General features: G+C 39.4%; 1 protein-coding gene across 2 annotated transcripts; it reads right to left on the reverse strand.

Moving 5' to 3' along the window:
- Positions 1-6384: 6384 nt before the first annotated feature.
- exo1 (exonuclease 1) lies at positions 6385-24380 on the reverse strand. Of its 2 annotated transcripts, XM_046402028.1 has the most exons (14): positions 24156-24380; positions 22529-22725; positions 22278-22397; positions 16240-16363; positions 15851-15988; positions 15264-15476; positions 14066-14253; positions 13815-13917; positions 13519-13732; positions 12706-12892; positions 10289-10829; positions 10030-10119; positions 7821-8014; positions 6385-6639 (listed from the first exon to the last, which is right to left on the reverse strand). In XM_046402028.1, exons 2-14 carry the CDS (start codon positions 22687-22689, stop codon positions 6528-6530), a joined length of 2385 nt encoding a protein of 794 aa, XP_046257984.1. In that variant the 5' UTR covers positions 22690-22725; positions 24156-24380; the 3' UTR covers positions 6385-6527. The 2 variants fall into 2 exon arrangements, with proteins under 2 accessions (XP_046257984.1, XP_046257985.1); XM_046402029.1 differs by lacking the exons at positions 6385-6639; positions 7821-8014 and adding an exon at positions 8105-8481.
- Between the last annotated feature and the right edge of the window lie 380 nt (positions 24381-24760).

Genomic DNA, 24760 nt, shown 5'->3' on the forward strand with positions numbered 1-24760 from the left:
AGCCATTGGGGAATCCAAATTCGGTATGTATAATTTTCAGCAGAGGAAGCCCAGTATAATTTTTGACACCATTTTTTTTAATTAAGACCCTCCACATGCTGGGGTGCTGGATAGCTACAGACAGATTAGGAGTATGGAGAAAGAGCTGAGGGAGCACAACTCTGTCAATGCAAGGACGGCTTTCTCAGTTGAGAAGCCTACCTTGAATTGAGAATGACGGGTGGTGGTTGTTATTGAGGAATATGCAGACAGATGAAATACAGGTCTCTCTTGGGTTCAGTGTGGCATTATACAGTTTGTTCCACAGACTGGGAAGAGATGACCAGGAGTGAATGGTCAGAAAGCCTGAGTGTGAGGAATGAGGATGCTGGTGGAGTCAGAAGGGGCCAGTGAAAACCACCTCAGTTTTTAGTTCATTGAGCATCAAGTCCTAGAAATAGTCAGAGAGAGGCTGCATGCTCTCATGATGACTGAGGTCTATGGCATTTTAGTGGATATATCATCCATACAGCAAAGAGAGGAGATGCCATGCTTCCTGTTGAGATGACCCAGTAGAAGCATATATAGAGATGAGCAGAGGCATTAGCACAAAGCTCTGAGGAATCCCACAAGTAATCTGGGCAGAGGAGGAAGAAACATTCCCCACACTAACTTTTTTTGCTCGTATGACTTGAACCAATTTAGGACTGTTCCCTGGATCTCAGGCCATTGCTCCAGTCCAGTGACAGTCATGATCAACCATAAATGACATGCTGCACTAAGCTCTAAAAGTGTTCAAGTAACACAGTCCCCATCATTTGCTGTTTGTAGCAAATGACTCTGAACGTTTGAAAAAGCAATATTGGTGCTGTGCTGTTATCTAAGACCAGATGACTTTAGATTTTAAAGCCTTAGAGGTGTGATTCGTACTTGAAAATGGTTGAACTTGCTGGTGCGCAGCTTTTATGCTCCCTGGGCGCTTGATGCTGCCCACTGCTCCTGTGTGTTTCACTGCATGTTGCAGGGTGCATGTGTGTGTGTTTCAGTCAGTGATGGGTTAAATGCAGAGAAGTAATTTCCCAGCTTGGCATTAATAAAGTAACTTAAATTAAAAAAAAATTAAAGCTGAAGGTTAACACTAAAGATTAAGAAACAATAAAGGAAAAATCATCCAAAAACTATTCATTAAAATAAGGGCACATGTGGGTTTCTTTCATTAAAATCTTCATGACTTTACACAATAATTCACAGTGATTACTGTCCATAATTTTACTTTTTGTTGTTTTGTTTGTCTTTCATTTTACCAGGTTTTGCATGAAACCCTGAACAGGCACCGAGAGTGCAGCTAGTCATTAGACATCTGTGACATGTAAATATACAGAGAGGTATGATGGAAGTTACTCTAGTAGCAGTGGCTGAGAATCTGCCTTCAGATTGTTAAAGATGCACAGCAAAATTTCTCATGTAAAACTGATAATTTTCATTAGACTTTTCTTTTCAGAATGAGAAACAAGATTGTCTTCCACAACTCCAGACTGTCAGCATGGCACTTTTCACAGATTTTGTATTTGTGACACCACTGGATTTGGTAATATGCATAACTTGGATTTGCCTGTCAAATGATCAAAATACTGACTGCACATTGAGAATGAGGGGTGGATTTTGTTGGTATACATCTGTTAGCTGAGGGTGTTTCTAGAGTCAGAAAAAACATGGGTCCTCAATTCATGTTTCATTCACTGTCCTCACTTCAGGTCTAAACTTGTGCTTTTTAATGAATACCTGTGGATCAGTGCAGAGTATGCTGTGGTCTGTTAAACAAAGACACAGACAGATACGCCTCCTCTACAGTTACAACAGGGCAACTGTTATATTTGCATTAGTCAACTTAACTAGTATGTTGTTGGCTTTGCAGCACTGGATTTTGTAAGTCAGTCAACAGCATTGCTGGCATAGTTGGCTTTCCTCTTAGCTCAAAGCAAAATTCTTTGTTTATCAGTGCTGAACTGTGGTGCCTTGTTAGATGCAGTTTGGTGGGCGGAGGGTTTGTGTGTCATACGTGTCTCTGTTGAGGTGAGCGTTTAGACATTGCTGTCCTGGTTATGGTGTGCAGTGTGATCTGTCTGTGAGGAAAGGCATGTCAAGCATGTGGAGAAAAGTGATCCAGCACTGAACCTGACACAGACACCAGCTCATTCATTCAATCCAAGTGCCAAAGGTTATATACCTTGTTTGGTTCATTGGCTGTAAATTCTGGACAATTCTGAGTTTGGGCCCTTCAGAGCACCAAGATGGTCTTTTAATAAATAAATTAGGCTGAATACTGTAATCTTAGATTGAATGTCTTTAAATTTGATTTCTTTTAGGAAAACAAATTCATAATAATAAAGTTTTCCTGACAGTATGGAGAAAGCCCCCATATTTAGATGATGTTAGGAAATAAAATTGACAGGAAGTATGACTGAGCAGGTAACAGAAGGAATAAAACATGAAAAGAATAATTTCTTTAAAACATTTAGAGAAAGATTCTGGTCAAAGACTGGTGAGAAATGTTCTAAGGGGATGCATGACTTCAGTATCTGTTAAACCCCCACCAGAGTCCTGCAACAAAAGGGTTATCAGATAAACCTGAAGGGTTGCAAAGTGATTTACATTTATTCAAATGAAATAATCACAAAAGGGGCAAACACTCCTTTGGTGAAACTCCTGACAACTCACTGATATTTGCAAGGTGCTGAAAGGTTACCAGTACATTGTTTCACAGGTGTATTGTAAGTGGGGGTAGACATCATGTACATGCCAGTATGTAATTCAGATCAAGTGTGTGAGGGAGCCTCAAGTCCCAAACCAGGACTGTTAACTGTATCCAGGCCAAGGAAATCGCTGTTTTCTACACCCGATTAGGTTATTTCTAAATAATTTGTTATTTAGAAAAAAAGGTACCTAAATTGTCTTTAAAGTGTAATACTTTTTAATTTACAGGCCATAGGAGTATAGCCATTGCTAGCAATTCACCACATTTTTACGGTGAAAACTTACAATGATGTGGTTTCCTTCTGTGGTAAAAAGATGGTAAGAAATTGTTCTTCCAAAACAAGGTGTCATTAGACAATAGTAGACAAGACAAGACAACTTTAGCAGTTACATAATTTTGTTTAAGTAAAACAATGCAATTCATTTCTATACATTTTTTAAAGTAAGGGACCAGATGGCAAGTTGTAGCAATGGCATTAAAACTTAGCCCACCTGTGACCTTACACAAGACAATAGAAACTCTTGACGCTCGGTTGTGGAGTGAGGCTTTGCTCGACACAGATGTGGTAGGTGTATGTTTACTGCATATAGAGGCCGATATAACACAAGCTGGATGCATTTGAATATTTGGTGAAGTTGTTTATGTGAACAGCACCATTTTATATGAATATTTTAGGATATAGATGTTGCATATTGAAAAATGTGATCCCATGTGAATGGAAGAGTTTCTTTTATAACGGTAAGCAGAGCATTAAAGTTAGGGTTTAGACAGTCCTATAATAATATGAAATCCTGCTGTTATCAGCTTATGGGCCTTACAGTTTTGCATGATAGTCATCAAACTGTATAGTATCTATAAAGAGTATTCATCCCTTTGGATATTTTCTCGTTTTATTGCTTTTGTAAATGGAATCACAGTAATATAATTTGGCTTTTTTTGAAAAAAACCCCAACTTTTTTAAGTCAAAGTGAAACAGATTTCTACATGATAATGTCAATTAAATAAAATACACAATCAAGTGATTTCATAAATATTCACCCCCGTTAAAGTGACCATTCACAATTAGGGAAATGGAGATCATCTGACTGCAGTGAATTTGTCTTAAGTGACTAGTATAGAGAGACCTGTGTCTAGAAGGTCCAGTCACTGGTTAATTAATTTTCCAGGCTACAATTAGACCATAAAGACAAAAGTGCAACTCAGAGAAAATGTTACTGAAAGTATAAGCAAGGGATGGATACAAAAAAAACTGCAAGTCACTGAACATCCCATGGAGTTCAGTTAAATTAATCATTAAGAAATGGAAGGAATATGGTACATGAGTGAAACTGCCTAGAGCAGACTGTCCTCACAAACTGAATGACCATGCAAGAAAGAGACCAGTAAGGGAGGCCACCAAGACACCTACGACAGTATCTACGATATACTGACTAGAAGGGAAGGAATTTATGCACATTTATCACTTATTTTACATTATATATATTTAATTAATTGAAATTATTTTGTGGAAATCTGTTTTCACTTCGACATTAAAAATTTAGCTGATTTTTTTTTTTTTTTTGTCAAAAAAGCCAATTTATATTGACCATGATTCCATTTATAAAATGAATAAAAGGGGAAAACATTATAGGGGATTCATACTTTTTGGAGACACTTCACTGTGTGCAAAGTACCAAACTGCGTGAAAGCTTACCTGGTATTACATCATATCAGTCCTGAATATACTAATCATAATGACAATATATTTAATGAATTAATTAATCATTAGTTTTGATCAATCTGTCAAATTCCTTGAATATACCGAAATGTTAGATTATTTCACCTACTTCTTTTTCCTTCTTCCTAACTGCTGACATTTTCAGAGATCCTCTTGTTTATTTGAGTTTAAGCCCTTCAGAGAACCTCAGATTCCAGCAGTTCTTTGTTTACTGAACTTCAAACATTTGAAACTTTAAACAATTATTGTGTGTCTAAAAGATCTGCCTCAGAGTAATGTGTATACATTCTAATCCTTACAGAATAATAATTAATATGGGCACATATTGGTGTGTGATCGATTTTGGATTGTTTGCTCAGATATTGCTCCAACAACAAACTTTTAGTCAAAGAGATCTGGTCTTGATGCGGTCTCTGCTTGTGTAAAGTTTTCAAAAGGGAATGCTGTGAAACTGCATTCTTACCATACTGTCATGCAGAGGAGAGACACAGTAAACCCAGACGTCTAATTCTTCAGCAGTATTCCATACAGGTAGGGAGACACACCCCTACCAATGCTCAAAATGCTAAAAATGCCCCCACACGTTGACATAACAATATAAATAAATATATATATGTGTGTGTGTGTGTACGTATTGTTGTATTTGTTATACAGCAGAAGCTTTACTTACATAAATAGCTTCCATTTCTAAATCCATCTTCATTACATCTGCACAAGCATGAAGCACCTAAACATGCCACTAATACTGCCTCTTCGCTTGTATTGTTCTAGATTGAGTCCTAACTCGGAAACATGTGTCAAGGTTAAATCAGTCAGTGAGGCCACTGGCCCTTGTGCAATAGATAAAGCTGGTTTAAGAGCGACTGAAGCATGTCTGGTATCTGGATAAGCTCAGGTATTCTGCCCCACAGCAACACTGTGGAATGACTAATGTAATAAAATTTACTTTGCTTCTCATCCATCTTTTTGACAACACTTCAATACTGAGCAACAATTATCATTAACATTAAAGATACAGCTGAAATAGGGACTAAGGTCAACCTATAATTCTGCTCAGCTATCACTTCTCGTGCACAGATTGTTTTTAGTGGAGTTATACATTTAAATGTAAGTTGTAAAACTTTTGTCCTACAGAAATGTCATGGCCACGTTGGTGAGTATGGGAGAAAGGTAAATACATAATGCAAGTACCACAGGCAGTGTCAGAAATGTCAAAGAGACTTACTCATGACATCTATTTTAAATTCTCTAGTGTTAGCCACCATGACTTACTGTTTATTCTAGATAAAATAAATCTGTTTTTGTGAGTAAAATATTGTAGCGTATAATTATGTAATCTTGTATGATGACAGTGAATTAAACCTGACAAAAAGTAGAAATCAAACAGTTAATTAGGTGCATAAAATATGGGAAATTCAAATAAAGTAGCATTTCTCCAGTTTTGAAAATGTTGGCCACAACCAGTATATACCTATAGATAAACCTGAAGGGTCGAGAGCTGGTTGGCATGATTTGATTAGAAAGAATCTATTACACGTTTTTTTTTTCCTAAGATTTGTGTTATTAGTTTGTTTTTTTTCACCTTATGTAAAAAAAAAAAATCCAGTTTAACCTCATCACTTATAGAATTATTAAAATGAAAAAAATCTGGAAATGGAAAATTATTCCTTAATGGAACTGAAAAACTCAGTGTGCTCAGGCCGGCAGCTGAAGGTATTCGATACCGTTTTGAAGAACGCCGGCCACATTCCTCAACTTGCATGCGGGTAGGGCATCTTCAGTAAACACTCAAGTATGTATTGTTCATTTTTACAGCTGGGTGACACGTTCTTTGACTGCTGCGCTGAAGCAACAGACAATAGCAAGAAGATGTGATGTAACCTCAGTTAATACAACTTGTTCACAGTTAGAAAACTTGACACCAGTCATGAGGTACATTTGGATCAGAAGACAATTGCTTTATTAAAACTCTACATCAACAAATACAGGTTGGTGAAATACCTTTAACATAAATGGTATGTTTAAAAGCTTCACTCTCACACAGTGCAGCATTGGGGGAAACGTTAAAAGCATCTATCAGCAGCTGCTGATTAAGTTCATGTCTGTCTGTGATGAGATGGCTGGCAAGTTGTCTTTGACTGGAGACATCGGTTCAGCCTTCTTACAAGGAGTCATCTTCTGGGAATCTCTGAAAAACACAAGAGGAGTTGTTTTCAAGCAGCTTCACACTATGTCGGTGATAAAAGCTTGTGCATTGTGCAAGCGTTGAGTTTTGTAGACATGCAAGCTCACTTTCACAATTTGCAGCAACAAGACAGGTGTGTGTGCATGCAACTGACATATATTAAGATGGAGGACATTCTACTTCTTCCCACTGCACAAAAGTGAAGCCAAAATATCCCAGATACAAGAGCTGCCATCTTGTGCTTGTGGCGTCTTTCGGAGCTTGTGACTGTGCAGCAGTGATTGGGTGGTGGAGCCACAGAATCAGGTTCCAGCCCAAACACTCATCTAATCGCAAGCAGCTCTCAGCTGTCAACTGTCACACTTCACCTGAACATACGGTACTGCAAAAGTTTTAGGAGTGAAAAAATGCTGTAAACCAAGAATGCTGTCAAAAATATAAATAATAATTGTTTATTTTTATCAATTTACAAAATGCAAAGTAAACAAACAAAAGAAAAATCAAAATCAAATCAACATTCTGTGTGACCACCCTTTGCCTTCAAAACAGCATCAGTTCTTCTAGGTACACTTGCGCACAGTTTTTGAAGGAACTCAGCTGGTAGGTTGTTCCAGACATCTTGGAGAACTAACCACAGATCTTCTGTGGATGTAGGCTTCCTCACATCCTTCTGTCTCTTAATGTAATGCCAGACAGACTCGATGATGTTGAGGTCAGGGCTCTTTGGAGGCCATACCATCACTTCCAGGACTTGTTTATGCTGAAGATAGTTCTTAATGACATTGGCTGTATATTTGGGGTTGTCATCCTACTGCAGAATAAATTTAGTGCCAGTCCTACGCCTCCCTGATGGTACTGCATGATGGATAAGCATCTGCCTGTATTTCTCAGCATTGAGGATACCATTAATCCTGACCAAATCTCCAACTCCATTTACAGAAATGGAGCCCCAAACTTGCAAGAAACCTCCACCTTGCTTCACTGTTGCCTGCAGACACTCATTGTTGTACCGCTCTCCAGCTCTTCGGTGAACAAACTGCCTTCTGCTACAGCCAAATTTGTTTCCATGTCAGAGGTATGGCCTAGAAGTGTGTGTGTGTGTGTGTGTGTGTGTGTGTGTGTGTGTGTGTGTGTGTGTGTGTGTGTGTTTGTGTATCTTTGTTTATGAAATAATACAATTTTACTTTTTGAAGCTGAAGTTTTTCCAGAGGCTGCTGATGGTGGCCTGGACACCAGGCTTGTTCTCATCGTTGGAGGGGGTCTTCTTCCCAGAACCCACAGATTTTTTCCTCAGTCCACTGGCCCTGGCTGGACCCAGTGTTTGCACCTTTGCTGCTTGATTCTGGAGGCTGGACATTGGCTTTGACAGACCTGAAACCTGGTAGGAGATAGACCGTACACAGGGGACAATATTAAAACACAGGAAAATTCCATTCTATGTTTTACTATGATAAAAAAAAATGTGAATTGTAAATAAATTGTATTTATGAACTGTAAATTGAATTAAAAAAAAAATCCAAGAGTAAGATTCATCTATCCATCCATTTCTTTTGCTTATGCATGTCATCTGCAAAAGGTTGAGATACAACTATGTACAAAGTTGCATTACTTCTACTGAATGTGAGGTTCAACAATCTGGGAGCAGCTTAGAATAAACTTTCCCAGGAAGGCCAAGAAGATACCCCAAAAACTGGAGAGCATCCTCCAGTTCCCTTTATCAAAAATGGGAACCACTCCACAGGTACTGTGTCTCTGACCTCCATGTGACAACGAAGAGGCATGTTAGCCAAGACTGCTCAGCAATGTCACTCATGTCACTAATCACTGGCAAATGCAATTTTGTATCTGTGAGGGGTAAGAACAAGGACAAAAGACTAGTTATAACTGTTGAAATGATCAAGTAAAATTGTAAAATTTGTCCGGATTCTGAAGCATCACTTCCACTATACCAGGTGATATAACACACATTGAAAGTCAAAAGCTTGAGTACATCTGCTTAAAGCTATCGTTTTCATGATTAATATTTTATTGTACATGTATGCTTATACAAACTGACAAGTGAATTTTATCCAATTATGTAACAAAAATGGAAAAAAATTAGCATGATAGTAAGGGCTCCAAGGAGTGTTGCTCTCTCCAGACCTCATTATTCTTTCTTCTTATTATTATTTTTTCTACGTTCATACAGCAAAAAACTTTAAAACAAAAATTCACAAATCATCTATAGTCTTTGCTGAACTTATCCAAGAATTTTTTTTAAATTTTAACATTTTTAAATTCAACGCCTGCGTCTTTAGGCTCAGTTTATAGAACCATTCATAAGGCAAAACTGACTCAGAGTGACACAGCCCTGGCATATTCCACCCCTAGAGGGAGCCGCAAATGTGAAAAGTTTATATCTTGTAATAGGGTACTATAATAATTAAAGTGGGTGTGACTTTATAGAACCACTGAATTGTGACAAAGGTTTGCCTCACTGCAACTGCCTGTCACTATCACATTTTTCAAAAAGGCAAACTCAGTTAACATCTACAGTACATATCCCAACATCTTCATTCAAATGTACCAGAACTGACACAGACATTCTCTTTTTATATAGTTTAAAAACTGCATATTCAACTGAAAAATATCTAGGAATGTAGGCTTTTGTAACTACAAACGAATTTAATTTCACATTACTTTGTCAACTTAAATACCTGGTGAACAAGAAGGATACCTTGCAAATGAAGTAATATTAGGCTAATGTTATAAACTTTTATATTTTCACAAAGTTGGTCTACATTAATTTAAGTTAATAATTTCAACTTTCCACATACACCCCAGTCTGTTTACCTTTTGGAAATGAATTGAAAAAAACAATTCTCACTTGAGGAAATAGCCAGCCAGAGTGAAGAGGGGGAAACGAGAGGGGTAAAATAGATGTTGCAGTCTCTCGAAATTACAGTACGCATTTATCAATCGTCATCACTGCTTGATATTTGGGTAAAGGCAGGGAAATGAATCTGCCACTATGACTGGTCATAGTTACATAGTTACTTTGGTTAGATGCTGCTGCCTCATGTTGTCAGACTTACGTACTGCACATGATCAATGAAACTCACAGGCATCGCCAGCTTTTTGCATCGTTTGGAATGACAAGTTATACCAGCATACTTGATACACATTAGACAAAATGCATGGAAGGTTGGATGCATGCTAATGAAATTCATTAGAAATTCACAGCTCTGTACCACAGCCTAACAGGCTGTCACAAGCCTTCTATTCCTCTGTTCAATGGTAAAAAAAAACCTCTGATATATATTATTTCTATTTTATATTATATTCGGGATATTTATTATTTTTAAGAGTACCTAAGATTCAGCCAATTATCTGCAACATGTTAGGCAAACCCACCTTTGATTTCAGTTTACCAGGTTTCTTATCTGCTTCTGTTAAGTGTGTGGAACCTTGCACTGGCTCCATATCTTTGCTTGAGTTCATTTCCTGAGAAAGCACATGAAAGACAGAACACAGTAAGAACACAAATCCATGATACCAAAATAGCCTTCTAAACACTAACTGATGAGTCATGAAATGATGATGATGATATGTATGAAGACTGATGCAAAAAGACGGGATGTATTGACAGGGGTGGAGCTTTGTATGAACATACAGATGCAGCATCCTCCTGGTAGGAAAGGCACAAGTCATAGGTGGGAACTTCCTCTTTGTGACAGGGAGAGAGCTGAGGCTGGGACCGTGAGAAATAAATGCTGTCCTGGAACGAAGGGGAGTCTAGGAGGTTGTCCTTTCCCTCTGAGTCAGTGAAAGATGGACATGGGGGTGACATGTCTCCAGTGAATCTGTGGGTCTTTGTGAAAGAGGAAGAAGTCTCTTTCTTATACTGAAACTGTTGCAAAGTTTCCAGGCCTGAAGTGGGCTTTGTCAATCGTTCAGTCAAGGTGAAGCTGCCTGACCAGTGAAACAGTCTGAGGCCCTGACTGCTTGAACTGGGAGATGTGGTACTTGGTGATGGAGGTGGACTGGGGGTGTCCATAGGTGGAACATCAGGACCATCGCTGTCATTGCTCTGGGTGCTAGGAGAGTCGTTCTGAGTGGGAGTCACAGCTTTGGGCTCCACAAATGGAGGTAAATCTTTTTGAGCAAATTCTTCTGTGCTCAGATTGTCTACTGAGCTACAACTGCTGAAGAATCTACACAAGAGAAAAACACAACCACGTCAGGGTAATATACAGTGTTAACATTGCTACGTGCTAAGACTGTGTGACTGTGGCAAAAGTGATGATCTTGATTATTTTGGCATATTATTGCATACAGACTGCGGCTAAAATTAGAGTACCTGTCAAATAATGTGCATTCTGCCAACGACTGACTCACTGATGTAAATTGTTGGATGGCCCAAAACTTTATTTTTATTAAATTTATTGGTTTTAAATTATACATTTCCTTTTCTCTCTCTCTCTCTCTCTCTCTTTATATATATATATATATATGTGTGTGTGTGTGTGTGTGTGTGTTTACCTTATACCTTATATTGTTTATTGCATTCTATTCAGTGTACAATTTGTCAATTTTGTTTTTAATGATTGTTAAGCACTTTGGAAACCTGGTTTTTGAAAGGTGCTAAATAAATAAAGTTATTATTATTATTATTATTATTATATAGTGTACATTTCAACTGCTTCAATTTCATAAATTCAGCAATATAATCATGCTCAGTAGGAGATACGTTTTGTTTTTTTTTTGTTTGTTTTGTTTTTTATTAATGGTGAGGGCAGTTAACAGAAGTGTTGGACATAGGGAGAAAAAAATAAAAATCAAAGAAGTCCATTTAGAGAACATCATAATGTCTAATCTTGTATTATGATTCACTGACAAATAAAATATTGGTGCAACGGATCACTGCTGATTCGTGAACAGCAAGGTTCGCCCTACACGGTTCGGTTCACACGTGAACTGCGGATCGCTGTATTTAAGTATGAAATGCTCTGATTGATATAAAAAATTGGTTTTTCCGATGTGCCGGACAACACATGAACGCAGCATTACCTAAACAACAGTGTGGTAGCATGACAAGCAGAGGAGTGGAAGAACCTGAAAAGTCTTCCACATCATTGAAGTCGCCCGCATGGGAGCATGTTCGCTTCCGTGTAAAATATGACGACGATGAAAGAAGGGTGGTGTACCAAACTGTGTCGGCACTGTGGCCCCAGTAAGTCATACGAGTATGGTAATATTCAAATACGGCCACTCATTTGAGGCGACTTCACCCTGCTGTGTCACTGGCGGAAGCGAAAAAGAAAGAAAAGAAAAACCATCAATGTATCCCTGCAGCATTGAAGCAGCCCTCTTTACGGAAGCCCAGACCGGGCTGTTACCCAATCTCTTGGGAAAAACAAACTCATGTATATATTGTCATCTCAACGAGAAATGAACCAAACCTTGACTCAAAAACCCCAATAAGATCCAAATCGTGAGTTTTTCATTTTAATCAGAGTGGATTAACTGGTACTCTGGTACAGTATGGGACACACATAAGGTTTGGTTTGGTTTATAAGGTTTGGTTTGATTTGATTTAACTTATCACTGGACAAACCAGACAAGGATACGATCAGAAAGTCTTTCAGAGTTTGTGGACTGTCTGGAAACTGGAGAATCATCTTCATCATACATCAAGGTAAGCTGCAGTGATATTAATATTTAGACAATATCCTATTTTGTGAGATTAGATGTTGTTTGGAGCTGAATCTAATCTTTATTACATATTTCACCTTGCTGTAAATAGGAATAGCTATCAAAGTTTATATTTTGAGTACCTCAGTTATGTGTTGTTTTTGTGCTGTGACACCCAGGTATAGGTACCCTTCAGTACATGACTATTTGTACTACACGCAGGTTAACTGATCAAACATGTAGACTGGCTTGGCATTGTTGATACATTACTGAAATATCCTATTTTTAGGGTTCAAACCCTAAAGAGGCAGAACTCTACTGCGTCTGTGCAATTTATCATCATCATTATCAGGGTTCACACCAGAATACATTGGTGTGGAATTCCTGTGATGTCACCTGCTGCATGTAGCCTGGCTGTCCCCCACAGCCTCCTGGTTCCTTCTCTGCAGCAGGGTGGCAAAGGGGTTGCGTGGCTGAAGCTGCCGGGTTAATGTTTGTTTGTCTGGCTGCTGATCTGACCTGGATCGCTTCTGACTGAAGGCGGAGTACTGCTGCATCACACCCTGGTCTGATATACTGCAGTCTGGAGACAAAAGACAAGTGAACTCCACATGTCCCAATAGGCTGCTTTTACCTTTTTCTGTTGTATTATTCCTATTCTGCAGATTGCAGTATTTTTGCGAGGCCAGTTACAGAGGTGGATAAACACATAATGACTGATCCTTTATCAGCTCAGTTTATATCATTTCTATGATCAAATATTTCCAAGTGAAGAGAACAATCTGTGAAATAATGTTTTCTGATAATGCCACAAGTTAATGAACTTTCAGACAAAAACTACATCAGTATTGAGCAAACTAGAGTCAGAGGTGAAAGCGAACAGATACAAGTGGTAGATTAGTGGCTTCAGGACACAAAGACTGAGATGCTGAAGTTTTCACCAATTCTGTCTTACTAAATTCCAAATCCATTTTTTATGAGATTTTTATCTTCATTCTGTTTTTTTTTCCAATTTACGGATAACTTTTCGTTTTGATTTAAACTAATTTCTTTGAGCTGAGCTGTTTTATCCTGGAATCAATATGATCAAGTCACCAGAAATAACATCTAAATATATAAACAAATTAACGTAACCTTCAGTTGTTTAGTGTTATGTTGGTTAAGTTGATGTCTTTTTATTAAAAGGCATAGAGTAAGTTCACAGTTCACCTTCTCTTGGCCTCTTCACCTGCAGCTCTCTGCAGGGCAGCTTCTGACCTTCTAGGCAGATGACCCTCTCCTTTGCCCTGGTGGAGGTAGGCCTGGCTGGGGAGGCAGGAGACCTGGGTGTAGCTTCACATGCTGACTTGAAGCCTCTGCTCCAGATACTAGACCCAACGGGAGCTGCTGAGTCAATCCAGCTGTGGCTGCGGTGTTTTGAAGACTGAAAAGACAGTTGGAAAGTTGTTCTAAGTGAAATGTGATGCTTCATTTTGATCATCCTTTCATTGATTGTGATCTGATACCTGTGGAATGGGTTTGTCTGGATTAAAGTCATCTATCATCTCCATGGTGTTGATATCAATGTTTCCCATGGCCATCTGCAAGCCTTTGTCATCTCCCAGATGACTGAATTCATCAAGGATTCAATACTATGCAAGTGATGGAAAAGAATGTACAATTTCACATTTCTAAATCAAACAACAGCAACACTAAATCATTTCCATTGTTTACAAGGGTAGCACATTGTCAGTTGTGATTGAGAACAAGAGGATACAGTCCAGCATAACTGAGGGTGGACACATCAATGTGCTCTGGGTATGGGTTGAGGGGTACAACCTTCCTCCTCACAGGATCAAACACCAGCTGGTAGAGGAAGGTGTTATTGGCTCTGATGAATCCATCAATGTACTGTTCGGGAACCACTAGGTTCATCTTCAGGTACTGGCCCATCTTTCTGATCACCTGGCAGGAAAACAAGAACCTCCAATAAACACAGAAGCACTGCTACAAGTTTTTACTGAGACAATAATTTTTATGTTGATCTTATATTAATGTGATTACTGACTCCCTTCTGTGTACATCTGCTGACTGTTTTATCAAAACATACCAGTAACTGTTTAGACAACCTTTCACCATTCTTCAAAATGTTGCTTGACTTGAAATGCTTACTTATGATGTATACTTTTACCCTTAATACTTATTCATGTTTCATATTTATTGACTAAAACTAGAACTTTCAGGTTGTGCAACTCTTATTGTCTAACTGGAATTCTTGTCTTTTATCCAATATTAAACACCATTCTTTACTCTGTGACTAGATGTATTAGAAACATTTATGGTTTTGGTTATGCAGTAGCACACAAGTTGAAAATATCTGAACTTTTCAGAAAAATGAACTTTTAATCATACATTTGTGTTTCCAGAACTAGCTAAAATAACCACCTAAACGAAACCGCCTTTGGAAAAAAATTATAAAGTGTACTTTGAGTTTTTATTTTGGCAATGCCATCAGCTGACATCCTGAGGATGATTTATGACCTGTACTGCAGCCAGTCACCAGAGGACAATCAAGGTGTTTTGGCTTTCCTTGGGGAGCTCTCATGTTTTCATCTTCAGATGCAGTCAGTGATCCCAGCAGAAGGTATTGCTTTCTTCTCCACTTCGTTTCATATTAACTGGCTGCAGTAACTGAGCTGCATCTTCTCTTACTAGCAAATGGTTGATTTATAGATGGACGTGCATCAAGGACAGCATGTTGTCAATTCACTTCAAATGGTTGATTTATAAATGGATGTGCATCAAGGACAGCATGTTGTCAATTCACTTCAATTCCTCTCTCATCCTCTTGGAGAATAATGTGTAAAAATCTTTGTACATTTTTTCCAACTATCCCTATTGTAAATGTAGCACTTTGGAATACCAACCCCAAAGAGTTACCTTGCTAAATGCATAGTCCAAATTCATTGTCTCACCTTCAGAATATCAGGGTCTCTGGCCAGCTGCAGCAGCTTGCAGGCCTTGCCCAGGCCAATGCCATGCAGGGAGGGCAGATAATCACAGCCAGATAGGATGCACATGTAGCGAAATTTCTCCTCAGTGAAAATGTTCCCCAGAGAGCGACAGCGGCCCAAGTTACTTTGGTCTATCTCCAGGCCATTGCCGTGCTTGTCCATTTTAAGAATCACCTGCGCAATTGTGAAAGGCAATTGATTACTGAGTTGGTAGCAATGGTATGAGCAGTGATTCATGTGCCTATTTCTTAAAGATTGTGTTTGCTTTTTCAGTAATATGGTTTTCTGTAAACACTACCAACACTGAAACATTCTGATTAGGTTCTTTTAGCACTAACTAAGCACTTATTTAATATATTCTGTTTCTCTTTCATGGGGGTTAGCTAACCTTTTTGTTGTTTTTACCATAGCCCACTAAGTCTGCACCAGAGCCCCTCTCTACATATACAAACTTTTTCCAGTGTGAATGACACAACCATCAGGTTTCCTCTATCTTTCTACATTTGTATGCAGTTGGCAATGCAACCCCTGGGTCAAGAACACGGTACCTTTCTACAGCCGAATGCCAGCAGGTCAGAGTCTTCAGTGATGACAGCCTGGGCCAAACCAGATTTTGTGAGGTAAGCTAACTGAGCATCAGCTTCATATGGAGCCACAATACAGTCCACCCCTCTCGCCCTTGCAGCCTGGTTTGAAAAAACAAGACAAAAACATTTCCAACATAACTTCACCAAAATGCAACTTTCTTGATAAAACCACAAAGAATAAAATATAGTAACATTTTTGTTAGAAGAGAGCAGCACGTGAATCTGTAGGGTTCAAACGGTTGCTCTGTACACAATGACAGCTAAAAAAAATGCAGTGATTTGACTAACAAATTGACTTGGAAGTCTTCTTGACTGATGACTCAAATCAGCAACAATGACGAAGTTCTCACCTTAATAAGGTTGTGAGCCATGTTTGGTGTGATGTTAACACAGCGGGTGAAACAGTCTCTGGCCTCAGACAGCCTGCCTTCGCGTAGTAGCTGTCGGCCTTTCTGAAGGTTGGCTTCTCTGCGCCTGAGAGGTAAAATAAATGCAACAGAATCATGAATGGAACACGTGTAATGGCTGTTAGAAAGAAACTTAAGTAAGATTTTAAAACAAAATGAAAATTAAAAGTGAAGGCTGTGTTACCAGATAATGACATCACACCTAGAAAAAGACAATTCAGTGGAAATGACTAAGATTTTTTTTTTTGTGGAAGACATCTGAAGCTCAGTTGGAGTCAGTGATGATGCAGCAGCGAAGAGAAAAGCTGAACAGTCACAGATACAGCTCAGCTTCCTTGTTAAGAAAAACAGTGTCTTTAAGAGGTTGATGTTAGTGTTTCTGCAGGGGCTGTTTCTCACTTGTCTACAGGTCTGTACATTCTTCTCCACACTGTCACTCACAAACAATGCTGCACTGTTTTGGAATGCAGTGCTTCTGATAAAGGAGGCTTTGTCTTAGCATGCTGGTTACCAGGTATGAATCAAACTGGATTATTGTGTATGGCAAAGGCCACCAGCGTTTCTGAGGAAAACTGGATAACAATATAACATAGTTCTATTTTCTGTTATTTCTGTTGTTCACACAACCAAAATGGAGCACTCCTGGGAGTGCACAAACATGGCTTCCACCCCCACCTCCGACCCTGTTCTCGATGCCTGACAACACACAAGGCACATACTGTAATCCTGCACCCGAGGGTGAGCAAAACACATTCCAACCTAGAACATAAGATTCAAGAGTCTTTATTGTCATTATGCAAGCATAATGAAATTTTGTGCAGATTCTCAGCTTAAAAGCACACTTATAAATAGTCAGAGAAAATTAAAATTGCACACTTAAGAGAAAATATAAAAATCTAAAATACAAAATACAAAATGAGGTAGATAAAAAAAAAAGTGCACTTAGTGCCAGACTATGTGTATGCTGTGTGTGTGTGTATGCAGATAGACGGGGGAGGGTGTATGTGTGAAGTCTTGCAGGGTGGTGGGACGTGAGTGTTTCACTGTAGGGGGGTTATTGCTTTAACAGCTCTGGGGAAGAAGCTGTCCCTGAGTCTGTTGGTGCTGGTTTTAATGTTCCTGTACCGCTTTCCTGATGGAAGCGGTACAAACAGTTTGTTGCCCGGGTGGGTGGGGTCTGTGGCAATGTGTCTTGCCTTCTTCTGGACTCGGGCAGTGTAGACTGAGTCCAGATCTGGTAGACTGCAGCCCACAATCCCCTGTGCTGTCCTCACCACCCGGGCTAAATCTTTCCTGTCCTGTGCTGTGCAACTGCCATACCACACAGTCACACTGAGACACAGGATAAGAAGGTCAGGGAGGGACAGGATCAGAATCCTCAATTCCAATTCAGACCGCAACAATTCAACTTTCCACTAGTCCAGACGAAGATCTAATGCTGCCGGCTCAAGTGAACTGAAGATCATTTATGTGAGCCCACAAATGAATTTACCACCACCGTAGGTGTGTCAGGTGTTCCACAACATGAACCGTTTTCACAAAATTCTAATGTAAATGTCGAACGTGCTGATCCAACACGCTCATTTCTGATTTCAGATGTGAGCCCATCATGCAACTATACACTGCACACTGGGCAGTTTGTTTTTGACTCTCCCCGATGTAAAAGCTCCATTTGCATTTCAATTTTTGCAAAAAGCAACAAACTGTTTGTATTGCTGGTCTGTGCCAAATTTTAACATGCTCTCCACTTTACAGTCACCAACATTCAGCCAACTGCAAAAACCTCTCCTCCTTGTTCAGCCCTGATGTTGACCATGAGGCCTCTTCTTTACGGTTACTGCGCCGCAGCCCATAATCCTTCAACACAGTACGGGCAGGTGGCCGACAGCACCTTAAATCAACAAAAGGTGTTGGTGAGTGAGCAGTGTTTGTTTGTTGGTCTGTAGGAATGTGCTATGCCTTTCAATTGTCCAACTTACAAGGCACATTGTCTAACAGGACAGATTCTCGCCCACACATCACAGTTGCAGTTAGGGCTGTAGCGATACACTAATCTCACGATATGATACGATATACAATATTCAGCTCACGATACAATCACGATATTCAGCCAACGATACGATTCGATAAATAATTCAACATCTTAACAGAGTAACTTAATGCCCACAGGCTCTGACCTACAAGTGAACACAAAAGCGGTGACGTTTAAGGTGTGCTCAAAAGTTGGTTGTATTTCCTGAGTACTTAACATTGGTGTGGCACAACTTGCACGCCGAAAGATTTCAATCTAATTCGCCACTTCCTCTTTTCTTTTTAAATCCAGTGCCATCCAAGTACTCCCACACATCTGATTTTAATGATGAAGGTGCTGCGTTTATATTCGCCATTCTCAGTCATATACATCGGAGAATCGATAAAATCGTACAGCCCTAGCTGCAGTAGCTCCTGGCTGTGAACCTGTGAACATGGTTTCAATGTTGTGCACTGAAACAGGCTGTGCCGGGGACACACACACAATTAGTAACACATGTAGGAGGAATTTGTACATGTTAACCTTGGATGAACACACTGTTTTGCCACCAAACAGTTTTGTTACCAGCCAGGACCCTCCCTCTGAGGTTCCATCTATATTGTGGGCAAAATACAAATATCATGTGGGTCTTTTAACTTCAGCTCCCCTCATCAGGTCAAATTAAAACCAAATGCATCACTACCAAGGATCAAACAGTATTACACACCACCAAAAGCAGTTGCAGACATTGAAGGTGTCATTCAGTCCTTGATGGATCAAGGCATAATAATTTCAACCACTAGCCCATGTAACACACCTATTCTGCCTATTCCCAAACCAAACCACCCTAATGAGTGGCGCTTTGTTCAAGATCTTCAAGCCATTAATAATATTGTTGTTCCCCCTGCAGCAGTTGTGCCTGACGCAATACAATTTTGCACAGTTTTGACTTCATTGCCATCTAACTAAACTTGCTACAGTCGCTGACTTAGGTTCAGCTTTCTTTTCCTTGGAAAAAAACAAGTGATTGTGAGCAACCTCCCCGTGAAGAACATGAAGACGTACAAGAATACCTCAGTCGATTTGTTATGATTAAAGTAATTCCATGTTTATGTTGTGTGATTTACTTATTGTATTAGTTGATTGTTATGTTTGATTATGATTGATTGCATAGAAACACCCCTCCCAAACAGGTCTGTCTCCCTCCACACCATTGAGGGTTTGGCCTCCCAGCCAGCTGGTACCAGGCCAGTGATCACTCACTGGGCGAGTCTTGACACATGTGCATAACACGGTCTTGTTTTTGCGGATTCACCAATGAAGTAGACACTCAGTCCCTTCCTCATAGGGCTCAAAAGTGTGACCTAGCGTGGAGTGGGAAAGCCGCAATGCATTGTGAGCTTTGCGGGCAACTGAAAAGTGTGTTTACACTGCGCGCATGCGTAACGTTGCTTGTGTTCTGTTGTTTTGTTTTCACAAGTTAAAACATGCAGTGTCGTTATCCGCCACAATCGTTCACATGATCGTTCTGTAAATAAAAACAATGGGGTGAGATTTTTTTCATTTCCAACATGGAAGGAAAGCCAAGGACCTCAGATCTGTGAGCTAACAAGGAGACACCGAATGGCCTGGAAAGCAGCCGTGAGATGACAAAACATCACTTTCAACGCAATCACCCGACACATGTTGGTGTGTTCATGGCATTTTCAGACTGATGTTGGTGGTGTTTTTCTGGAAATAAAATGGATGGCTGCTAATCTTCCTCTGCTTATTTCTATTTATCCTCAACATCAGTCACTGATATGTCAGGCACAGGAAAATCTCCTCACCTGTTACTTGCTCATATGGTGACAAACACCAGGCCTACACTTTACAAATAAAGTTAATAAAACTATGCCTGATGGTGATAATAAATATTGTAGTTCAGTAGCAATGTATTAAACTATATTCCAACTACTTTAATTGAGCTATAAGAAGTCCTGTGAGACCATGCCATTTACTCAAACAGTAATGTCTGAACACTTCTTGTTTTAAAGCCTTTTCAGTTTATTGCAAACCTTTTTGTGCAGTGACTCTGTTAAAGTTCCAGTAACAGTGAAAGTAAGGTGCCAAAAGCAAAAGACAAAAGCAAACATAAATAACACTGCAAATGAGGTAACAACTGAAAATACAATGTGCAAACCCAAATAAATATCACTATCACTATTTTACTAATTTGTTGGAGGTACCGAGCCTTTGGAACAGGGTCCAGCTTGTGTCGGTACGGTCCATTTCCTGTCTCTTTTGTACGGTCCATTTTTTCATGGTGTGTGTGTGCGTCTCTCTCTCTCAGCACCATATCTAACGCAAAGTGATGTAAACAAAAATGACTCACTAATGAGTCACACCTTGGCTCATGTGACCACAACAACTACCGTGATGGCACGAAGTGTCAACAATCCTCAAGACCACTTAAAACGTGTGGTTATCCAAACTGGGCCTTCATGAAAGGTAACAAAAAGAGGACAACAGAGAAGGAGGACAACAGGAGGAAGAACATCACTATTCCATACATTGCAGGAGTATCCGAGAAACTCAGGAGGTTTTTAATAAAAAACAGATCCTGGTACATTACAAACCCAGAAACACTTTAAGACAGAAACTGGTACACACAAAGGACAAAACTCCCAGACACAAACTAGATAACGTGGTATATGCAGCGCAGTGCAGTCAGAGCCAACACCTCCGGACAGGACTCAGCAGTCCAACTGCACCTCAAAGCCAAGGGACACGCATTTGAAGATGACAAGGTTCATATTCTAGCCAGGACAACAGGTGGTTTGAGAGAGGAGTAAAAGAAGCCCTTTTTGTTAACCAAGAGCCTTCCCTCAACAGAGGAGGTGGCTCCACTACAACCTGTCCCCCACTTACAGGACCCTCCTGGCATCTCTGCCCAGGAGATTCACAGCCCAGTCTCATTCAAATGACCCTTTTTACTGTAACGACTCAGGTGGCCACAACAACCCAATTAACGACATGAGGGGTGGAGAGGCCATCAGAGCCCTTAACGACGACCACTTCAGGGATGAGCCTATAGGCTTACGGCCCCTTTTGTTTAGGCATTCAGTACCCACAGAGGTTAAATACTCTGCACTCCCCACCAAAATTTAGAACTGAAGAAGCTTCTTGGATGAGAGGTGAAACATCTTCAAGCACCCTAACAAGTCCAGATGCCCTAAGAATCTACTACACAGACCATGACCAGGATGACTGAGAACCTTCACCGACATGTCTCAACTTTCCAAAACAAAAAAGTTTAGAGAAAGCCCTTCAGGTAAAAAGCAAAATATCTTCAACTATTTAATAATCAGTCCTGTGAGATCATTAAAACACAGTCAGGTTGCTTACAATACTCCAATCAGTGAAACTTAATTATGTTATTTGTCAACCTTATAGGTCTCACGAGGGTAGAAAGCAAACCAGAATGACTTACAGTTTATAAGATCAACGTGGGTTGTTGTTGTTGTGCCTTGAAAATGAACCACAAAGGTCAAAGGTGAGAAATATTCATTATTTGGAGAAGACAACCTCTTGATGAGCTTAGTGTGAATAGTTGATTGTTAACTTCAGATATCTGGATTTTATGTAAAGTACTAGAAGAAGATGGATAGTTCTGCACACAACCCAGTGAGAAAGAAAGGTCTTCCAGGTTAAGACAACTCACACTTTTTGTTGTGTGATTAACTGTTAAATGAAATGTGCAAACATTTCATGTGTTATTAATACTTTTGACATCACTTTGGCATGTATCTACAGTTTGCACTTTAGGGACAATCGATAGGATGGGCTTTTCGATTTAAAATAACCATATGAATTCATATGAACGTTTGTATAGATTTTTAAAGTGTAGAACTAACTTGTGAGGTCATAGATGATTGCTCAGGACATGAGTCATGCATCCATACACTCATTGACAAATGTAAATACTCACTCTCTGCGAGCCTTTTCCACCCCTTGTTTTGAAGGCAGACTGCGTCCATCAAACACTAAAATTGGTTTAACTCTGAAGGTCAACAGCATGTCCACAAATTTCATGCAGTACAACACATACCTAGGATTTGACAAAATGACATTACAGTTAGTTCTGGACGTTCATTCTCCATTACAAGAACATTGTAAAGTGTTAACACATTTCTGAACAGATTTTCTTTTTCATTCAGCAAGACTAAAAGAAATAATTACTGATTAGTTGGTTCTCCTTTAGCGAGCTTCTCAGCACATGAAAATGCTCCTTTATGCAGCCAACAGTAAGTGTCCACAGCCACGGTCTGGTCTTTGTATTTTTTCACATTGATGGGCTCTGCTGCATCTTTGATGAACTGCAGCAGTCCAGAGATTCCCATTTTCAGCTGCGGATTTGAGCAACACTGATTCTGAAACTGTAGAAAAAAAGGAAAACACAGACAGAAACAACTTATCGCGTTTTCGGTGAGAAAAGATATATCCACCACTGTCATTCCTGGTATGCCTACAGCCGCTTCATTTAAAAGATAAAAAAGTGCAGGGGTCAATGTTGAGAACTGTATTTGATAAGTTTTGTCAGAATCTTGTCTGCCCACGTATGTTGACAGATGACAGTGACAAAGCATCTTCACAAGCAAATAAGTCATTCTAGTGTTTTTCTTTTAAACCCATATGGTTGATATTGACCTCCAATAATGTGTCTTTCTGCCTTCAAATCAGTTACAATAACGCAAGAACCTTATCACTTCAGATTAAAAGGGTCTTTATCTTTACATATGGATATTTAACACGAGACAGCTGCATGCGGCTCCATTCGCCCACATGTTATGATTGTTGACTGACAGATGCTGAAAAAGGCCACATCTTGGGAAGGAGCAAGAATTTTAGCATCCAAAGACTATGGATTTGCAGAACATATTGACGCTTGTCATGGATGACTGAGTCTTTGCTGTCCAGTTTCTCTGCACTGAAACACTGCGAGGTAAAATCTGAGGCAGTAATAACGTTTGGATCAGTTTATGCCTTTACACTTTACAGACTGCAACCAGTGGTTAACTTTTAATTTCCATCTCCTTTTATCTTTTAGTTTTTGGAATTTGTATGTTTTATGTTTGGGTTCCTGGTTCAACTGCTGATTCCTCACTTTTAAGAGATGCCATGTGTTATCTGAATACAAACCTGGGACCTGTCATCACGCTCTCTGATTCATGAACAGGTTAATGTATCGAAGAACACAACATTTTCTAGTGCCTTTAACGGCTGCTTTAGATGAGCAATGTTTATAACCGTTTGAAAATGTCCACTATTTCTACTGACGTGTCATTTAAATATGTTTGCTTTTAGACCCCAAATTTCGCATTTAATTTAGCTTTGAAGTGACCTCATACCAGTCACAGGTTACTTTTGTTCTTTTGTTAACTAATCCTGTCAGACCTCGCACAGAATTAAATCATCACTTAAACTCGTGTTATCTAGATTTAACCAGCCAAAGTTTAACGTATCAACGAACGTCCTATTTTCAGGTTTAGTACTTATCGGTTAACGTTATTCACGCCATCTTTACCTACCAAAACGCAAGAAAACGTTAATACCAAACACAGTTTCAAGTTGAAATTTCAGGTTACTGAAGACCTTCAAGGGGAAAATCTGTGCGCCGAATTTAAAGGAAAAACTCAAAAAAAGCACAGATGTTCCAGGCTTATTATAAGACCCGTGTGTTGTTATTAATAAACCAGTCACCATTAAATTGTAGGATTTCATATAGTAATCTACGTACGGTACCCCCCATCACAACATGCCAATAACTTAACTGTAAATGTGCAGAAGCGACAGTTTCTTTACTCACATAACGCTGACGCCGATGCTGCAACAGATGTCCGCAGGAATAATGCACACCCTGAAAGCGATCACAAGTAAAAACAATACTTGCTTGCTTTAAAACTCATTTCTTTTATTTTCATCCACACGGGCAGCTCGTCTAGGTACAGGCAGAAATGAGTTTAGTTTTAGCGGCAAAAGCAGCGATTTAGTATGAGCTGCTGCAATAGGTCAGATCATCGTCGTCATCATTATCATCATCACCATCTTCGTCGTCTGACGTTTATTAGCGGTTGATAAACAACGTTATGGTACATTACTGCCACCAACTGGTATGGAGTGCGCTAGCACGCTATATCTACGTATATAATAATGTAATAGGATTTGATAACAAACGTCTCCCGTGCTCTTCCTTAAAATGTCTATGAGGTCAAATTGAACTTTTACTTCCCTGAGACTTTTAACTGTATTAACTCTTTCTGTCTCGTATTTCTTACATAGGACAATTACATGTTTTACCATTTCTTCCTGTTCACAACAATCACATCTGCCTGTAGCATGATTCTTCTTTCTGTATAATGTACTGTTTAGTACAGTATGTCCCAGCATAAGTCTTGATATTACCCTTTCATA

Source organism: Scatophagus argus, chromosome 10 (genome assembly GCF_020382885.2).
Source record: "Scatophagus argus isolate fScaArg1 chromosome 10, fScaArg1.pri, whole genome shotgun sequence".
Lineage (NCBI taxonomy): Eukaryota > Metazoa > Chordata > Actinopteri > Scatophagidae > Scatophagus > Scatophagus argus.

What these genes read in the sequence shown, in the direction of transcription:
- exo1 (XM_046402028.1), bottom strand. Translation starts at nt 22,689, where the DNA reads ATGGGAATCTCTGGACTGCTGCAGTTCATCAAAGATGCAGCAGAGCCC. An exon ending in AAAGGAGAACCAACTAATCA is followed by an intron (nt 22,398 to 22,528) that starts GTAATTATTTCT and finishes GTCAAATCCTAG; the next exon opens with GTATGTGTTGTACTGCATGA. An exon ending in GAGACCCTGATATTCTGAAG is followed by an intron (nt 14,254 to 15,263) that starts GTGAGACAATGA and finishes TTTTCCTGCCAG; the next exon opens with GTGATCAGAAAGATGGGCCA.